This window comes from Triplophysa dalaica, chromosome 11 (assembly GCF_015846415.1).
Source record: "Triplophysa dalaica isolate WHDGS20190420 chromosome 11, ASM1584641v1, whole genome shotgun sequence".
NCBI classification, from domain to species: domain Eukaryota; kingdom Metazoa; phylum Chordata; class Actinopteri; order Cypriniformes; family Nemacheilidae; genus Triplophysa; species Triplophysa dalaica.
This window is the reverse complement of record NC_079552.1, coordinates 4,702,244-4,720,322: the sequence shown is the minus strand read 5'-3', so window position 1 is coordinate 4,720,322 and position 18,079 is coordinate 4,702,244. Positions and strand designations below refer to the sequence as shown.

General features: G+C 37.5%; 1 protein-coding gene across 3 annotated transcripts in view; it reads left to right on the top strand.

Annotated features, from left to right (window-relative positions):
* LOC130432065 (collagen alpha-1(XIX) chain) overlaps positions 1-18,079 on the top strand; it is a 123,250-nt gene continuing 105,171 nt past the window's right edge. For all 3 annotated transcript variants that reach the window (XM_056761298.1, XM_056761297.1, XM_056761296.1), the window contains exons 1-8: positions 1-107; positions 1,662-1,786; positions 3,199-3,270; positions 3,925-4,024; positions 8,611-8,734; positions 9,342-9,617; positions 9,724-9,804; positions 10,853-10,972. In XM_056761298.1, coding sequence (XP_056617276.1) covers positions 106-107; positions 1,662-1,786; positions 3,199-3,270; positions 3,925-4,024; positions 8,611-8,734; positions 9,342-9,617; positions 9,724-9,804; positions 10,853-10,972 — 900 coding nt within the window. In that variant the 5' untranslated portion in view covers positions 1-105. The remainder of the gene's footprint in view (positions 108-1,661; positions 1,787-3,198; positions 3,271-3,924; positions 4,025-8,610; positions 8,735-9,341; positions 9,618-9,723; positions 9,805-10,852; positions 10,973-18,079) is intronic.

Sequence of the window (18,079 nt, the reverse complement as noted above, 5' to 3'; positions counted from 1 at the left end):
GTGCAAGTGTGCTTTAGATCCACAGCTGTCTAAAATGCGCTAATTGTCCAAACAGGATTTATTTCTTGCGTGTGTTTGCGCTGGAATAATAAACTTTCTCAGCAAATGTAAGTAGCCGGTGTTTCTTTCGCTCTGCTCCGTGCGTTGGCTTGGGTGATTATGACTTTATTGATGATTGCAAACCATGTCTCCGCTATTATTTATAAGTGGTAATGTTTAAGTGAATGTCACGGGAGTTTAACACGCAACTCTTGCTGTCGATCTCCGTGCGCGTAAAGGAGAGAGAGAGAGAGAACGTTCAGCATTGCTGATTTATGCTCATTCCGTTACGCAGAGAAATTGCAGGAAACGTTTGCTTTTCACCATGCACAAGATGAACCGCACGCAAATTTCGGACAAGCTGCTGTTCGTAATATTACGAGTTAATATAAATCGCGAGTCAATTTTAAGTTTTAAGAAACTATTTGGAGACCGGTCACAATGGGACAGTATCCCTATATCAGATACAGTATGTCATCTAAGTAATTCCTACTTTTTGATTTATTGTTTAGAAAAAAAGTACAATCCAGCTGTTTTGGTTTAATATGAAACGCTGTATCATATATTCAACATATTGCATGTTTATTTCATGAAGCACTAACATTAAGCATGTTGATTTTTCTGTTTTTTATATATAATAATAATGCTTATGTTTGAAAAGTACGATGTTAAAGGATTTTTATTTATTTATGAATGTAAAATGTGCTTTAAATGTTTCATAACTTCAAATGACGTTTTTGGATAAACAATATTTCATCTTGATGAATTACATTTGAATCCCCCAAAAACGCCATAATAATCAATGTAGCTTTTTTATTAATGAAAACTTTATGTAGGCTATAAAAATGAGAAAAGTTACACTTCAGGACACGACTGTCATATCCACATGTGCAGGCTCTTTTTTTAATTGCTTTATTATAGGAAAAACAAAGTAAACTGCTGGTAAATTGTGATTTACGCTGTGCGTTTGACTGTTCAATTTAACTTGAGGTTCAAGTGCAGCAAAACTGCTTTTCTGCACTTTTATGCGCGAAATAATAGCTGCATTGGTTTCACCTGCATTGAAAATGATGTATGCAGAAGTGTTCAATTATTTATTGCAATTTGTTTGCCCTGTTACTTAAGAGCTCAATAACAACAGTCAGCGATGGGTAACGGCTCATATTGGTTTACAGGAATCTGGCACAGGTTCCTCAGAAGTCCCACACGCTGGAAACTTACTCTGGCCCGGAGTTTATTCTGAGGGGCGAAATGTCACGCTTGACATTTTGTGTTAAAACATTTCAGAACGTAATTGAACTGCTAGACGAATTTTGCTAAACACAATTTGTTCCTGTACGTTCTATCAGATAAAGTGGTTCTTCCAAGAAAGCCGGTATTGATTTCAGTTTGGATATGGGACATAAATACTTATGGCTGGAGTAATTCAAACTTGGTTGTTTCTTTGTTGTAAAAGTGCATTTAAACACTACAGAATTGTGAATAATAATATGAAATGCCAAAAAGTCCAGTTAATACAGTGGGAAAGATATCCATTACAGTATGGACCATAACAAGTGGTGTTGGGTTACCAAGAAGAGCATCAAAGAGTTTCAAAAAGTGACGTTGTTTTCTATTTGTAGGTTTTCAAGAGGCCCTTTCTCATGTGCCAAAGACGACATGATTTACTTGCTCAGATGGACTGTTTTCCTGTGGATCATAAATTCCGTCCCTTTAACTTCAGGAATGACAGTGACTGAGAGAATAGGTACGTACAGTATGCCATCACCAACGTTTCTTGATAGTTGTGTGACACACCACATTTGCTCACATGCAGCTTTCTGTTTCCAAACATTTTGATTTGAACCAATTACATCTTTCGCACATGCTCTTACTGTAAGAGCCATAAATGTTTCCCTCTGTAGTTTGTGTAAGTCTTAGTACAAGAGGTTGAAGTTCACTTCAATGCCTTGCTGCCCAGACATCCCATGATGCCGAGCTGTTGTCATCACCTTTAATTTGCGCGCTGTTTTAGGTCTCTTCTTCGGAATCTTTGTATGCAAATGAATTATTTGCGATGAAAGACGTCTTGCTTTAAATTAGGAAGTGTGGACTCACGGAATGCAGTTTATTTGTGCCTACTGGAAAATAGTGTGAAGCCCTTGACCTGGGTGGCAAACATGCGCCGTGGTGTTGCGTGTCCAGCAGAACTGCTGTATTGGCCCCATTCAGATTAACCTGCCTTGTGAATGCCCACCGATGAAGGTCCTGTATCGAATACGGGGACAGCTAAGCAATATTTTTGCCTGCTGTGTGAATTGCTATCTCCCGTGATACAAACTGTGTGAGTCCGACAGCCAGGAAGAGATTTAGAGGGGATTAACAGCATGTGCCCCCTCTCTGTAAAAGACGTCGGTTTGCCAACAGATGTGCTGATTTTTGGGAATTTCTTTGAATGCTGTTTTGCGGGGGTGTGAATGTAGATATGTGTGTTTGTATTCCGGTGTGGGTGTGCATTTGTTTGTCGGTAGGTGTGTGTATTTTGTTTATGTAGATGTGGCATCTTTTTCCTTTTAGTAGATTTCTGGTTGATGAAGCAAAATTCATCCTTCAACAATATCAGAATGAAAACATCATGCGGGGGAAAGCAGGATTTGTTGACAGTTACAAGGGTTTTGATTCAAAAGAGCAGAGTTTTTATTTTGGAAACAGGTACGGTACTTTAAAACGTAGAATATGTTTGGGATTTCAGTCCTCTTAACCGAAATTACAATATCATTACATAGCATTTTTTCAAAACAACACTGAACACAATGAAAAACACACTTGGTTACCCCAAAATGAAAAGCATTTATAATTCACTCACCTTCATGACTTTGAAGACATTTTGAAGAATGTTGGTAACCAAACAACACTAGACCCGTTAACTGGACACAAACCTGGAAACTGACATGAGGGTGAATAAATGAGGACAGAATTTTAAAGCCGAGATAAAGCATATAATGTGCTATATAGGCAGAAATAAATATCTGTTTCATAGTCAAAAATGTAAAGTGTCCGAACAGGACATTCAACAATAAAAACGTGATGTCAACCAGTCCTGCTTTTCTCTATACTAAACAAAATAAACACTTTATGAACTTTCACATCATTCATGCATTGTATTTGTCTCCTGTGCAGATCATGCATGTCCATCCATAAAGCTGGAGGAGAAATGGTACACCAGCTTGAGCATTCACAAAGAGTTTACAGGTACAGACCAGAAATACTGCACATTCAATCTCCATCTGAAAATCTCATGAATCAAGCAGCCCTCGTCCACCTCTACTGCTGTAAAACATCCATTCGGCTGTCTAAAAAATCACTAATGTCACGCACGGCTGTAACCGACAAAGCGCTTTACAAAGCTAGATTTGCATTTCCTGAAGAAAACACAAGTGGTTGTGTGGCAGCTGATGAATAATGGTAAAGGTTTGGGTCGGCTGAGGTTCAGGTTTTTAAAGACAAGATCAATGACAAACCAGTACGCAAAACAGCAATGACATCACTGTACGCGCTGTACATTCTTTCACTGTAAGTTTTGATTTTCACACTTGAAACTTTCATTTCTTAAAAAGTTTGGAATTAATTAATTATTGAAATGGTTTGAAAAACCTTCCATGTCTTGCCAGTGCTGTAGTTTGATTTCAAAAATTTGTGTAAGATTTTTTAAACTCTTCTTAAGAGGATTATTTAGCCCGAATCTAACATGTGGATGGGCTAGAAATGTCAACGTTATGGATGCGGCACATTTAAACTGATAAAATAAACACAGTGTCACTGTGCACTGTAAGTCACTTTGTATAAAAGCATCTGTCAAATGCATAGAAATCTAACAAAGGCATGTTTTTCCTCTCCCATTTACAGGATTCGATTTAGCCGAGGAGTTTCTTCTTAGAAAAGGCACAGTGACGGAAAACAGACCGTTGTTTAGACTGGGGAGCAAACCCCTTTTCAAACCCACAGAGTAAGTGCTTCAAATGTTGATTTGAGTTTGATATTGTGCCATTTCTTCACTCGCACGACAGGCAGAGGGCCGATTTGTCTGCAAACAATGTAGAGCTATCCGAGTTAAAACTTACAGCAGCAAATATGCAGGTCCATATGGATGTTTATGTAGCTTTGACGTGAGCAACGATGTGTGGAATCTTCTGGCATCTGGAGAGCTGAAAGTAGGACAGTTTTTTGCAGCATCTATGCTGTGATGAGCACATTATTATGGTAGTTTGAATTAATGCCCAGATCCACATATTGCGAGTTCTGGAAGCTTTGCTTTAGCTTGTCTGACAGCTTCTCATATAAATCTTTGTGAGGCCGGTATAAGCATGAGAAACATCGCCAGACAAATGCTTTTGACCGACCGATCTGTGCGCTTTGCACGAGCTAGACCTGAAAAAATTCCAGACTCTTATTGGGTTTTTTGCAACCTGTATTTTCTCATGGTGTAAGCTTGCTTACACTTCAGCGGATATCCGGAAGAAAAACCTGAGAGAAGCCGGGTTTACTTTTAATGGTGTGTTGACACGCGATGACCCAGATATCACGAGCTATAGCCGAGATAATTCCTCTCGCATTGGCTAATAAGGATAAACTGTGAGGTGAGCCGTGAGACATGTTGAATAATTCGAACAGAATTAATTTGCAGACCGTGGGCAGCGGGCTTGACCAAGGAGAAAGATAGGTTACTATAATGGAGTGCCGTCGAGTGGAGAAATCAAGCAGTAATGGGGAATCATGTCCTGTATATTAATTGCCTTGAAATTACTTTATAACTTACACCGCAAGCTTAAAGATTGGTTGTAGGTGTGTTTAATCATTGCTGTATCATGCGTATTATTGCCTTGGATGGTTAAAGTGCATCTGACTCCATACATTGTGTAGTGTCAAGGTCACCTGTCCCAACCAAAGAACCCACAGCGGATATTCGTGGATCCTTTTTATTTACATCTTTCAGGAACTCTTTGTATTTAATTGAAACATTTTACTCCTCATTGTTTTATTATAATGAGCTACTTTGGGTGCATGTTTACACTGGCTTTACCACAGGACTGGGGGGTTTAGAATTGCTTGCACAGTATCTCCTTTTGGCTAAAAGCTGTCTATGCTTTTCAAAATGAAGAATAGAAAGTATTTAGAGACTCTTGGGCTGTCAAACTTGGTGGAACATGTTCATACAGTATAACAATTATCTACACCTGCAATTTATTTTCTTTGCACACCTGTGTAACCTCTCTTGTGTGTTTAACCTTGAGAGGAACAACACGTCCACAAAACAATCATTTCATATGTAATACAAAATATTAGATAATTCTTATAATGCAATATAATAAAGACATATTTATTATTTTATTCTTAAAGTCAGTATGAAACGGAAGTTGCGATTGACTTTCTGTATCGTGACGTATATCCGTGAGGGCTTCTGAAATAAATAAAAAATGTAGGGCGTGCTTTATTTTCCCCTTCGCTTTTTGATTGGTTTGTTGGTTCAGTGACTGACACGGGGCCTAAAATGCCTGGCCATTGGACAGTCAGTATAGTCCCACCCCTTTTTGTTGTTTACGTCATGTGGTGCAGAGTTGTTGTTGAGAGAGGAAAGGGAGCTTATGTTTTTGATGGAAAAAAAATTGTGTGAACAGACAAATAATTTATAATTATCACTGCAACACTGTGTAAAACACTTAGAAATTGTGACTTTTAGAGCATACACAAATACAGCCGCAGAAAAATTTAAGAAACCATTTCAAAATAATTTTACGTTTATCTGAATTTACTATTTATAGGTATGTGTTTAGGTAAAATTTTCATTTTTTTTTCGTTCTGTGAACTACTAACTTTTCTACCAAATTTCAAATAAAAATATTGTTTCTCTTTGCATTTATTTGCAGAAAATAAAAACAAGCGAAACGGGTCAAAATAACGGAAAAGATGCTCTGTCTTTTTACAGACCTCAAATACTGCAGAGAAACAGTTTATATTCACTTCTAGGCAATATGTATTTAAGAAAAGTTCAAAATTAAAAAATGTATGTGATAACCTCGATTTTTATCACAGTTTTCATATGTCTTGTCATGCTGTCAGTCTTTCACATTGCTGTTGGATGACTTTACATCCCTCCTGATGTTTGATTTTGTTGAAATTCAACAGACACTGGACTGTACTGGCCACAACATCTGAAAATGCTGATATATGTAAACTAGAATGGTCTCCAAATTTTTCCAGCGACTGTATATCCAAAGTCACCAAGAGCTATATGGGAGTTTGTAGTCTCCCTGGATCCCAGTGTTAAATTATACAAAAGTTGTATATTGCTTCATGTTTGTAGGTCATTTCTATTTTTATTCACCGTGTGTTTGAGTTAACCATGGTCGTGGGTTTATAATCTAATTGATTATTCACTGTTGTTGCAAACACACCTGCCGGTTTGGCCACAGAGATTTAGCACTCAGTGGACGTCACTTGGACCTCCTTACTCTTCACCAGTGAAAAATAACACCCGGTCATCTGCACAGGGAAAGGAAAGATATATTTAGCCTTTTTTTACAACTGTAAACACACTGTTTGCTCCCTGGGACCCTGACAGGGCCATGGGTCAGATGATTTGCGATCTGTTGCTCTATCTAGCTCTTGGTGGTCACCGGCCTGCCGCGGGGTTCTCACTACACTGGTCAAACTGGCCCTCAACTGTGAATCTCCCTGGAGGTAGAATGCAGTTCTGGGGGATGAGAATGCCAGGCTGTCTACCTCATGCAGACTTGAATACAGTTTTTCACCAGTCCTCAATTAAGCTGAACTCTGACAGGTGATGGCGTTAGTCAGCTGGACGTGTGCGCGGGAGGGGGCGTTGAAAAGCCCCCTGCATAAACTCTAAACCTCTATCTCACTTTACTCGCAGGAAACGGCAGTCTTATCGTCTAGTTGATGCAATCAAATTGAAATGGAAACCTGCACTCTCGCAGATGCTTTTCCATTAGTTGTGTTACAAATGACTCTGACAGATTAGGCCTACTACTAATTGTATGCTTATATACAATTCACCCAAAAATGAACAAAAACATTACAGTATATCCAAACTTTTTGACTGTGAAACACAGAATGTTAGTGGGTGAGGAAAATAAGTGTTCACCTTGAAAATATATCAATTCTAAAAACATTTTTATACTGAATTAAACTGTATTTTGAGTGATTGTGTTAATGGAAGTGTTACATCCCATTATATTTGGCATATGGCCTCAGATGTGCCTATTTAACAGCTCAGTGAAGAAGTGAATTGATGTCATGGCGCTTGAGTTTGTGCGTTCATAAACGCTGGATTCGCAACTTCTGAAGTTTCACTCAGCAGTGGAGTCCACTCTAGTGACTGGTCAAATTTACTTATATTTTTCATTTTCCGTTTCATTTTATTATATGAAACATGAGTGTCAGGATTTGTGTTTTGGGTAAACTGTTCCTTTAAGGGGATTTAAAGAAATATGCTTAAAAATCTTTGCCCATTTCACACATTTTCTACCAATTGTCGTATATTACATCTATAGCTTCCCATTAGCCTTCAGGCCACATTCTCTGCTTATGTGTCTTCTCTTTCTACAAAAGCTTTTGCTCTTGTCAGCATGAAAAGTCAGAGCATTTCAATTCAATAATGTGCTTTTCTCCCACTGTAAAACACAGACGGGCCTATAGCCTAGAGATGAAAGAGCATGCTGTAGCCTACTGTATTTAAAGAGAAATTCATTTTTAACCTGTCTCTTGTAAGTTTGATTTCTCTCTCTCTTCGGCCCTTTAAACTGCTCTTAGGCTACATGAGATTTTCTCATTGTCAGTTTTGCTGATTGTGTTTAAGTAAATGATCAAATACTGTACGAATGAAACGAAAGTGGAGAGTCGTAGTAATTTTCCTGTAACACAGTGTTATTAGATCACTTTTAAAGACTAATATTGTTTTAGGGATTTTAATAACTTGACAGAAGCTCAAAAAGTATGTTATAGACTATGAATGGTCTGAAGCTGAATCCTTAAGTTTAGAGAAATGTAATTTGTAATATTTCATGGAGTTCACACTATATGGTAGAATCAGTTACTGAAACTAACAACACACAGGTTAGTGCTAGCAATAAGATTAACACTTAGCTTTACTTTTATCAGCTATGAACTGCTGAATATAGTTCAGTCTTGAGATTGACTTCCCGGTACTGTCCTGTTGATTTAGCATATTGTTTTTCTTGAATAAAATTGTTTTTTAAACAATTAACTAAAGTAGTTTGCGAGTAAACAGTAAGAGTTCTGACATTGCTATATGTTTCACTGAGTCAGTAATGTCAGTAATTCAGTTGTTTTCAAACCCCGTGTTGTACTCACTGACTCCATGCACAGAATTTTTTTTAAATATTTTTTTCTTCTATGCATGTAAACATGTGAAAACAGGTATGTTTTTTAGATGAATTTTGATCGATATCCATTTATTTTGTGCATGTACAGGCACTCAATGTCCATTAAATTTACAGATTTTGAAAGCTTCATAAAACACTGAATGGCGCTGTTTGTATGTTTCTTATATAGACATGTGTTCCCAAATGGACTTTCTCATGAATACTCAATCATCGCCACCTTCCGGCTCCGGAAAAATATGAAGAGAGATCGCTGGTTTGTCGTGCAGGTGTTTGATAAAAACGGGGACTCACAGGTATGAAAGTATTCTTGTTTGCACTGTAAAACATGTTTATGCTGTAGGGCATTAAATCCATCAAAATCACTATACTATTATTCTTTATTTATTATTAATGCCTATTTTTTTATGGAATATTTCAGCGTTTATTGTAAGGCAGCGGCTATTTGCTCTAAGTGTATATAGCGATAGATGATGCTATTTACACTAATTATAAATAACAGTAGGTTCTGTTTACACTAAGTGAAAAATAGCAGCATTTCATAGCGATATGCTATTTACACAAAACGAAAATAGCTGTATTTTAATTTAATTAAGTAGATGCTGTTTACCTATAAATAGTGGCAGATAATGTTATGCTATTTGTACCTTAGTATTGTTGTGCATTAAACATAATGCAACAATAACAGAGTGTAAAACATTATATTTATACAAAATTACTATATCATTTTGACGTCCATGACATTTTGACGCCATGACATCACTATATCACCTACCCCTAACCTTACCCTAAAATTTATGAATAAAAATGAATTTTAAGTTAGGTTAAAGAAAGTTCTTACACTTTCTCTATTCCAATCACGTAAATTTAACTTCTAATTTCTAACTTCTCTCTTTCTTTTAGGTGTCATTAATAGTGGATGGAGCCAAAAAATCTGTGGAGTTTTTAGCTCAAGGAATTCTGAAGAACAGTCTCCTGTATGTGTTCAAAAACAGAGACCTTCAAGCCCTTTTCGACCGGCAGTTTCACAAGCTGGGTGTATCTGTGGAGAGCAACGCCGTGTCCGTTTACCTGGACTGTAAACTCATAGAGCGTCAGGTGACCGCAGAAAGGGCGGGACTGAACCTGAGCGGGCGCATCTTTATCACCACGCGTGTGGATAATGTACTGCCAGTGGATGTGAGTCATTCAGAAAACATAAGAAATACTAAAGGTTTCGAATCTTCAGTTGTTTGGGCCCTCACTATATCTGTTTTATTTCCCACAAATGTCATTACTTTCACAGATTGAACTTCAAGAGATTTTGATGCTTTGTGATGCTAGAATAGCCGAACTGGACAGGTGTTGCGATTCTCCTGAAGTGACGGTAAGATGTTTGTGGTGTTTGATGGGGCAGCAACATAAGGATACAAACCAAATGATTCTTTCTAATTGTAAATGTATACAAGCAACCCATAATTTTACACATATTTATTAAAGTAAATGTAATGGCTTCTTCACACTGCATCACTCCAATTCCATGTTAACATCTCTAAGAATAAATATATATTTATAATATATCTCTGATAAATATTTAAAAGACATAATTTCTTTAAATGCAGGATTAATTTAGTTTTTAAAGGCTCTGTTCCAAAACCTAGTAAGCTGCCTGCATTACATAGTCTATTTTAATTTGGATTGGATTCATTTTAATCTTCGATTTTCTTATAAATCGAATGAATTATATTTATATCTTTTGAATGGTCAGCCATGTCAGGCGGATTTTTCCACTGAGCTGTCGTAATGCATTATGGGATTGGCTTCTTTGAGAAGTACACATGCAGTGCTCTTGACCACAAGAAGCTATCTTAAAAGGCACAAATATAATTATGCATTCTATGTCTTTGATGTCTTAAAATGCCGCCTACGTGGGTTTTGGATGTGAGCCACAGTGATTTCCATGCATTGTTCTTAGTGGATGGTTTCTACAGTAGGTAAAGCCCTTGAGGATGTCCTTTTAGCTCGACCTGCTCCGGTCAATAATTTCTGATTAATTAAAGGCAACATCCTGTCGTAAGCGATTGGATTAGAGAAAATCCACATCCCTGCTCACTGCTGTAATTGGAACATGCCCTTTAGTGATATGCTAATCCCCCCACTCTCAGCATCGGGGGTAATATTTCCTTAACTTTTTCCTTATGGAAGCCAACGGTCCAAGTGGCCAAGCAGGTTAATGAGGAGAATATAAATGATGTCTTGCCAGCCAATGTTATGCAGTTTACAAGAAATTACATGAACACTGTATGCATGCATGCAAATGTATAAAATCCTCACAAATCCCATCTTCCTCAGAGTGCAACTCAACTGGGACAATTGATTATCCCAGCCTGCTCCTGAATGATTTAACAATGTGTTTTGTTTTTCAATTTGACCAGTGTGAACCCATAATAACCCACAAACCCACAGCGGCCCCACTGATCACCGGATACTTCCACCGAATGCTGTCTCTGCCGGCCCAGCAGCCTACAGACCGATGCCACTGCCCTGCTCTAAAAGTAAAGTAAAACCTTGAAAGCGTTTTTTAAATGAGTGACTTATCACTCCATTGTGCATTCTGAGCTAATGCTGCATGCAAAATGAATGGTCAATTAAAGCACATCTATGCCAGTCCATATACCTGGACGACAGCCAGAAGCAGAAATAAAAGCTTATTAGCGGCAATTTCGCGCAAATAAAAGCGTGTTTGGGCAGAGACTTGCACTTCATCAGCGGATGATATTCAGAAGAACAAAGAGAGTTCAGGCTGGGACCCTTCTTTGAATTTAGATCACAGTTGTCAAGACCTGATGCAGAAAGCTGTTTTAGCATATCGACGTTGAGTAATTTGACTTGTGTTCTGCTTTAATTTAAAAGGGGAGTCATGGACTACTAGGTATGGGACATTTTGGACTTAAAGGAGGAAAAGGAGTTACGGTAAATAATGGTTTTTAACAACATCTCAGATTGATTTCTTTTTTAATAACACAAAATTGCTTCGTTCTCGTTTCAGTTGTATTTTATAGATTTTTCATTGAAATGACAGGATGGAAGGGAGTGCTTGTGCAGTAAATCTCTTCTTTATAAGGTTGCCAAAATACGTGTTTCTAAAAAATCTAAACAATCGTTTAATATCGATAAGATTTTCCCCACTACAAAATTTGCGCCAGACTTTATTTCATCACATGTGTTGCCTCAGAAGTTATAATGCTGTTATCCTAACATATTAAGAAGTGATTTAAAGGATTTTTCTTTGTGAAGTGTGTGCAGTAGATAGTGGTGTGTCTTTCCTCGTGACAAGAGACTGGTTCCGCAGCAAGAATGATTGGAATTCGTGTGAATGAACAGCTGAAGATATGTTTGTTAAGGACAAATGGTCTTTCAGGTCATTAGCCTAATTGGTTTGTTGTGTTTCGGAATAGAGACGTTTCTTGACAGCACCACGTGTTCGGTATGGAGTGGGACGTTCTGAATGCCTTTTTCAATGAATCACATTCCTCTAGGACCAACTTCCAAGGAAATTTCCTCTTGCCTCACATTCACGCAATTAGTGCGGCCTTTGCCAAGAAGTGACATCGAATTTATTTTCAAATCCAGCGGGAGTTAAAGGTGTTCACAACATCTATCTGTGTTGCGTCTTTTGTGGCAGACGGTCTATAGGAAACAGATCAGACAGATGTGTGCTCAGCTTGCTGTTAAGTATTTTGTTGGTTTTAAATAATGTTGCAGCCATTTGCTTACATTTATTCATTTTGCTAAAAATGTTTTTCACAAACACATGACACTGATGATTTTAGCACCATGCAGTTGTATGAAATTAAAGGGATACTCCAACCAAAAATAACATTTCTGTCATCATGAAAAAATAAATGTATACATTTTTTTGTTCTGATGAGCCAAAAGATATTTGGAAAAATGTTATCAGCTGACATGTCTGGGATATCGTTGCATACCATAGTAGGAAAAAATATTGTGTCATTTTTTCACAAAATTAGATATTTTGAAGAATTTAGGAAAGCAAACGCTTCTAGGGCACATTTGACTACCATTCAAATTTAACTGATAAAGTTGAATTGGTCTTGGGCAGTATCTGTAGAACCTGCTGTAGATTGTTTTACTCCGTCCAGTAGTTGAAACCTCTGAAAATGACTTCAATATCTGAATGTGTCTTGAATGGTTTTGAACTCAAACATGATGCTGTTTCTTCATTTAACAAGATCATGACATTTTGTGCCAAAAACATATTGAATTCGCTGATACAATCCAAGTAGCTTTAACCAAACAACATTCAATTTTATCAGAGGTTTAGACGAGGCCAGAGGTGAAAGGGAAATGTATTGTTTTCTGTGTGACTCTGTGGTTGATACAATCATTGTTTTGGTGTTTTGGCTACGTTATTGTTGCAGAAAGACAGGGAGATAATTGGCTAATTCAGCGTCTAGTGGCATTGCGGGTTATTGTGTTTTTGCAGGATCACTGGAGGTGCATGCTTGGATTCTCAAGTTGTCAGTGTTTGAATTCTCCATAGCTCCAGTGGTAAAGTGTACAATCCCACGGGATATTCTAGGATCAGTTTCAATGCAGGGCGGAGACCCGAATCTCCATTCACAGTAGTTTGAAGTCAATAGGTCATCACGGTGCATTTCTTAGTCCATTGTCCTGTTTTAGAATCAAACATTCTTGCACATTTGTCTTCTGACGGTTGTTTTGTGACAGCAGGGTGCACATTAATCAACGGTCAGTGTCAATGGTCTGGCCACGTTTGGTTGGACGTCTAGTTTAGCGCTTGTTCTAGTTGTAAGAGGTTTCTGAGGGTAGGAAAACGAAAAAAATGATGTTAAGAAGATAATTAGCAGTTATTTTGTATTACTAAGCCAGTCATAGGCCTTAATCTCATTTAATACAGGATTATCAGACGTGACTAACAAGCTTTTGCTAAAAAAATTATATAATTTTTCTTTGAAGACATGATATTTGGGCAAATATTTTTTTATTTCAGGTGTTAAGAGGTTGAAGACTTGTGTCGGGCAAATATTGTGGAATATATTAAAGGCTGTGACCTTTGGTTTAGCCAGTAGCATAGCCAAGAAGCAAAGGTGCTAAGAGCATTTTATTGGACAAAAAGTTGTATTTCCTCCTTCAAACAAGTTGAATCATCATTATCTATTAATTACAAAAGAGAGAGACTATAAATCAAATGCTTATATCTGCTAAAAGACATTTTTTAGGTACTGGCATATTGTTGCTCCTAATAGTCCAGTGTGTAATTTTTTAGAGTATCTATTAACCGAAATGCAATATAATATGCATAACTTTGTCTTGAGAGGTGTATATACCTTACATAATAAAACGTTATGTTTTTATTACCTTAGAATGAGCTATTTCTATCTACATACACTGCGGGTCCCTTAAGATGGATTTCGCCATGTTGTTTCTACGTTAGCGCGAAACGGACAAACGGCTCTACAGAGCGTGTTTCGTAAATACTTTATCTCCTTTGGCAAACAAGCGTGACAACGTCTTAGTTCTGTGTCAACCATCGTAGTTCTTAGAAAGGGAGGGCTGGAGTGCGCTGTTGGTTGCAATTTGCAACCTCACCGCTAGATGCTGCTAAAATTCATAGACTGGACATTTAAAGCTATAACTCACATGGACTATGCCATGAAATTTTTCTAACAGTGTGCATAATTAAATATCCTGTATATATGCATAAGCATATTCTTTAACTCATGATCCAGAAACTCATGAGAATCTGCGCCCGGTGTTTCTGTGGTTGTGTTTACTGGTTGGCGAGTGTCAGCAGGGAGGCTCATCTCCAGCATTGAGGGAAGAATGTGACTCACATTTCTTTGACGTGAGAATGTTTCTCTGGCACTGAAAACACATTACGTAGAAAAGAAGCACATGCGTTTTATGGCTGGCGGTTATTTCACTATCTCCCCTTGAGTCTGTTCTGTTATTGCCTCCACATAGAAAATATCCCAGGCAGGGAAGCTGGTTACCGAACACCATTTCAACCTTTGTGTTGGTGATGTAATTTGTCAATGACACACCATCTAAGGCATGTTTTTTACGTAAATGCAAAGTTATGGCAACAGGGAATGCTGGTGAGAGCGTGCATATGTATGAGCTGACAGGCCTGATTTACTGCTGCACTGTGAATGGGAAAGGGTGAAATAAAAACTGATATTTATAGACTGCAAAACTTGTTTACTTACTAAATCGGCTGTATTTGTGTTGTACGGTTGAATTGCCTGGTAATATTGTCTCTGTATTGAATTGCTGTGTTGTAGTGCATCATGTATAGCTGCTTTCTGCTTTATGACGTGTGGTCTGCATTTTATTTGCACTTAATGACTGACCATTAAGTTTTTATAGCTTATCTTTACTTTAGCATTGTAAAAATGTAAGGTTTTTGGTGTATGCCCAATGTTTATCACTTTTGGGGATTACTAAAGGTCTCTGTACATACAGTCCGAAAATGTTTTTTTGTATTTATCGCTTGTTTGTAAAGTGTCTTTGAATTGTCAAAACGCCTCTCAAAATGCTTGCTATGGATGCGAAAAATGCAGACAATCAAACCCGGACCGATTTTATTTTCAAATGAGCGCTGAAAACACAAAAACGCTACAAAAATATTGGACTGTATTGGTAAAAATCTTTAGTCTATAAAAAGTATAAATCCAAGGCCCAAACTATACCAGAGACCCAATACCAAACCCCCAGGTATCCAATTTACAATCAAAGTGTCAGAATCTTGTGTATTGCATTATTCCTGAGCTATTTTTAAATAGTTGGTCTGTATACACATGCAGATTGACATCTTTGACCAACGTGTTAAACATTTTAACCTCATCATCTTGTGCTGTAGTAAAACCTTGTTTTTAAGTTTAGCCTTGGCTGAATTGCTCTGAGATGGTTGAGAAATTGTTGTGAATCATGGTGAAAGAAACAAACTGCCTCTCTCCCCATTAAACAGAGAATCCTGCCATGATTCTGCCACAAGACGAAGAAAGACGTTAAATGATGAAGCAGAATCATGACAGGAAATCCCTTATTAAGTATACGCACGAGTCAGGGGGATGATTAAATGCCTTATTTGGTCAACATTTTATTTCTAAATGTAATAAATTGTTCTAAATTGAAACATATTGGATTGACAGCCCTTGTATAAACCAGCCAAAAAGCCTGCTTTACTAACCAACAGCCTTAGAACCACATTAACAAAACACAGACACGCTGTTCAGACGTTTAATAGAAGCATTAGCAATGTGAATTATATCTGTTTGAGGCACAAAGAGAATGTCATAGTCTCTGACTGTGAACACGGTCCCCTCTTAACCCGTGATAGAGAACAGAGTATTAAACTGTGCCAGTTTGCAAGATAGCATGGAACATTACAGCGTTCAGAGCTATTAAGCTTACAGAGTGTCACCCAAAGGTTAATTGCGGTGACCTGCATGAGAACTTTCCTTGTGGATCACTTAAAATGTGTCTCTCAATAGGGTTTGTACCCAGCACTCAAAATTGCCGGTCTCGATCTTGTTTCATGGATTGAATGCTGTGGAATTAACCGTGTGAGGTATTTTGTCCGGAGTGGAATGGCATTTCTGAAACTTTATACTGGTCAATGCACACGCAATAAGAAATGCAATTACTTGAGTTGGTTTTGTTGTTATGGAGATGTACTATCTAGCCGCACTGCTTCTCTAAGAGCTCTCTCTCTTTATTGCAATATTGAGCTAGAACCAAGCAACATAAGTGATTTTAGGCAGCAAACGTGAATCTAGGGGCCACCTGCACACCTGAATTATTTATGAGCTTTGGAGTAGTTGTTTTCATAGCCTTGCAATTCATTAAAGCACATTCAACATTATGCTTTGTACATTGAATTAAATCAATGGAGTTTCAAGGTTGTTTTTAGATGAAATTGACAGTAGGTGTGTCATTTGATTGATAGGTTAATAACAAAATACTGTATTGTTCTTTGTGTCATTTCTTGTCTCAAAACTCTTTAGCGCATCAATATGGAATCAGAAGGTAAAGCGCTGCATCGTTTTAATAGATTTTCATTTTAAAATGCAGTATTACACATACATAACACCCGCTGGATATCCCAACTGCCGTGGGCTAATCAACTGCGGTAGTTTTACTCTATTAACCTCGACTCTAATGTTCTCAGGCGTGTCAGACAAAGTTAAAATGGGTCTTGAGCTTGTAACCTACCAATTATCGAGTAATATTATCCAGTTCTGCAGCTGTTGGCCAGCGTGTTGGAAAAAGCCCAGAACAGCTGTAATGCTGCAATGAGAGTTCACAACACTGGACCTTAAAATCCCGCTTAATGTGTCAATATGGGATTGTCTACAAACATGGCCATCTGCTGTATTCTCTTCGGGGGCGTGTACAGCCCTTTTCACCAGAAGAGAAGTTTTGAGCACTATGACACGGGTGCGAGTATGTTAACGGAGACTTGTCAACAGTCTCTTGTTGTAAGATAGATGCCACGCTTCTTAGTGAGCTTGAAAAATCATTAGACTGAGTTTCACTTTAGTTCCTTCACGGACATTAAATGGGTCCGCTTAAATCCTTTGTCTGGTTTGGATGCATATGTGAGTGACTTGTTAAAATCGTGATCCAATCAGCTGTGAGTTCAAATCATTATTGATGAGTTCAACCGTAAAATGGGGTGAATAGGTATGTATCCACATGTTTCATTTGAACTGAAATCCAGAATATAAAAGTGTGAATGAAATTGTTCATATTTCATCACATCATGTGCATTTGATTTGAATGGAAAGATAGTGAAGAGATTACATTTGTAAGTGAAATGAACCGGTCATATGAAGTGCCTGGAGTAAATCTTCAGCATGTCATCAATAGCATCGGATGTTCAGATGGCTTTGTTGGTAATAATGAGATTTCTGCTGTCATCTGGTGTAAATGAGGTGTTAGAGTAACAAGCAGGACATCGTGAACTCATCTTTGGAGGATAAGGAAAAATGCAGAAAAACATTCTGGGCAGTGTCATTGAAAAATGTGACAGGTGGTAAATGCAGCCTGATGTATCTCTGCAGATGTTGTAAAAATCTTGGAACAGCTTTAGGAGTTCAACCCATGTGAACTGTATCACCCAGTAGGATTATTTAAATCTCAGTCATCTTTGAAACGTGTAAGATTCTTATAATATTTCAACATTTTTATTGCAATTTGCAGATTTAGCATGTTCACATGTCTACTCTTAACAGTGTGTATATGTAATATATAACTGGAACATATCAAAGTTGAAGTGTTGAAGCTTTCTAATATCTTTATTGTTTTATAAAGATTAATTATCCTTTAAGAGTGCAGTCGACAGGAAATGTAAATACGTGAAAATATGAATAATGGCTGAATAGTTTATTTCTTTTGCAGATATTACAATGTGGAAAACTAGCCCATTAACCTCAATTTAATTTAATAGGAACCATTTCTAATGGCTCCAAAAATATAATTCAGTCAGTCTTATTTTTTGTTCATTTAAAATTATACTAAATAATTTAAAGAAGAGTCCAAACATCATGAAAACTTTAAAAGCAAGTTTGCAATTGCAAAAATATCTTCATACAAGTAGGCCTATTTTGTTT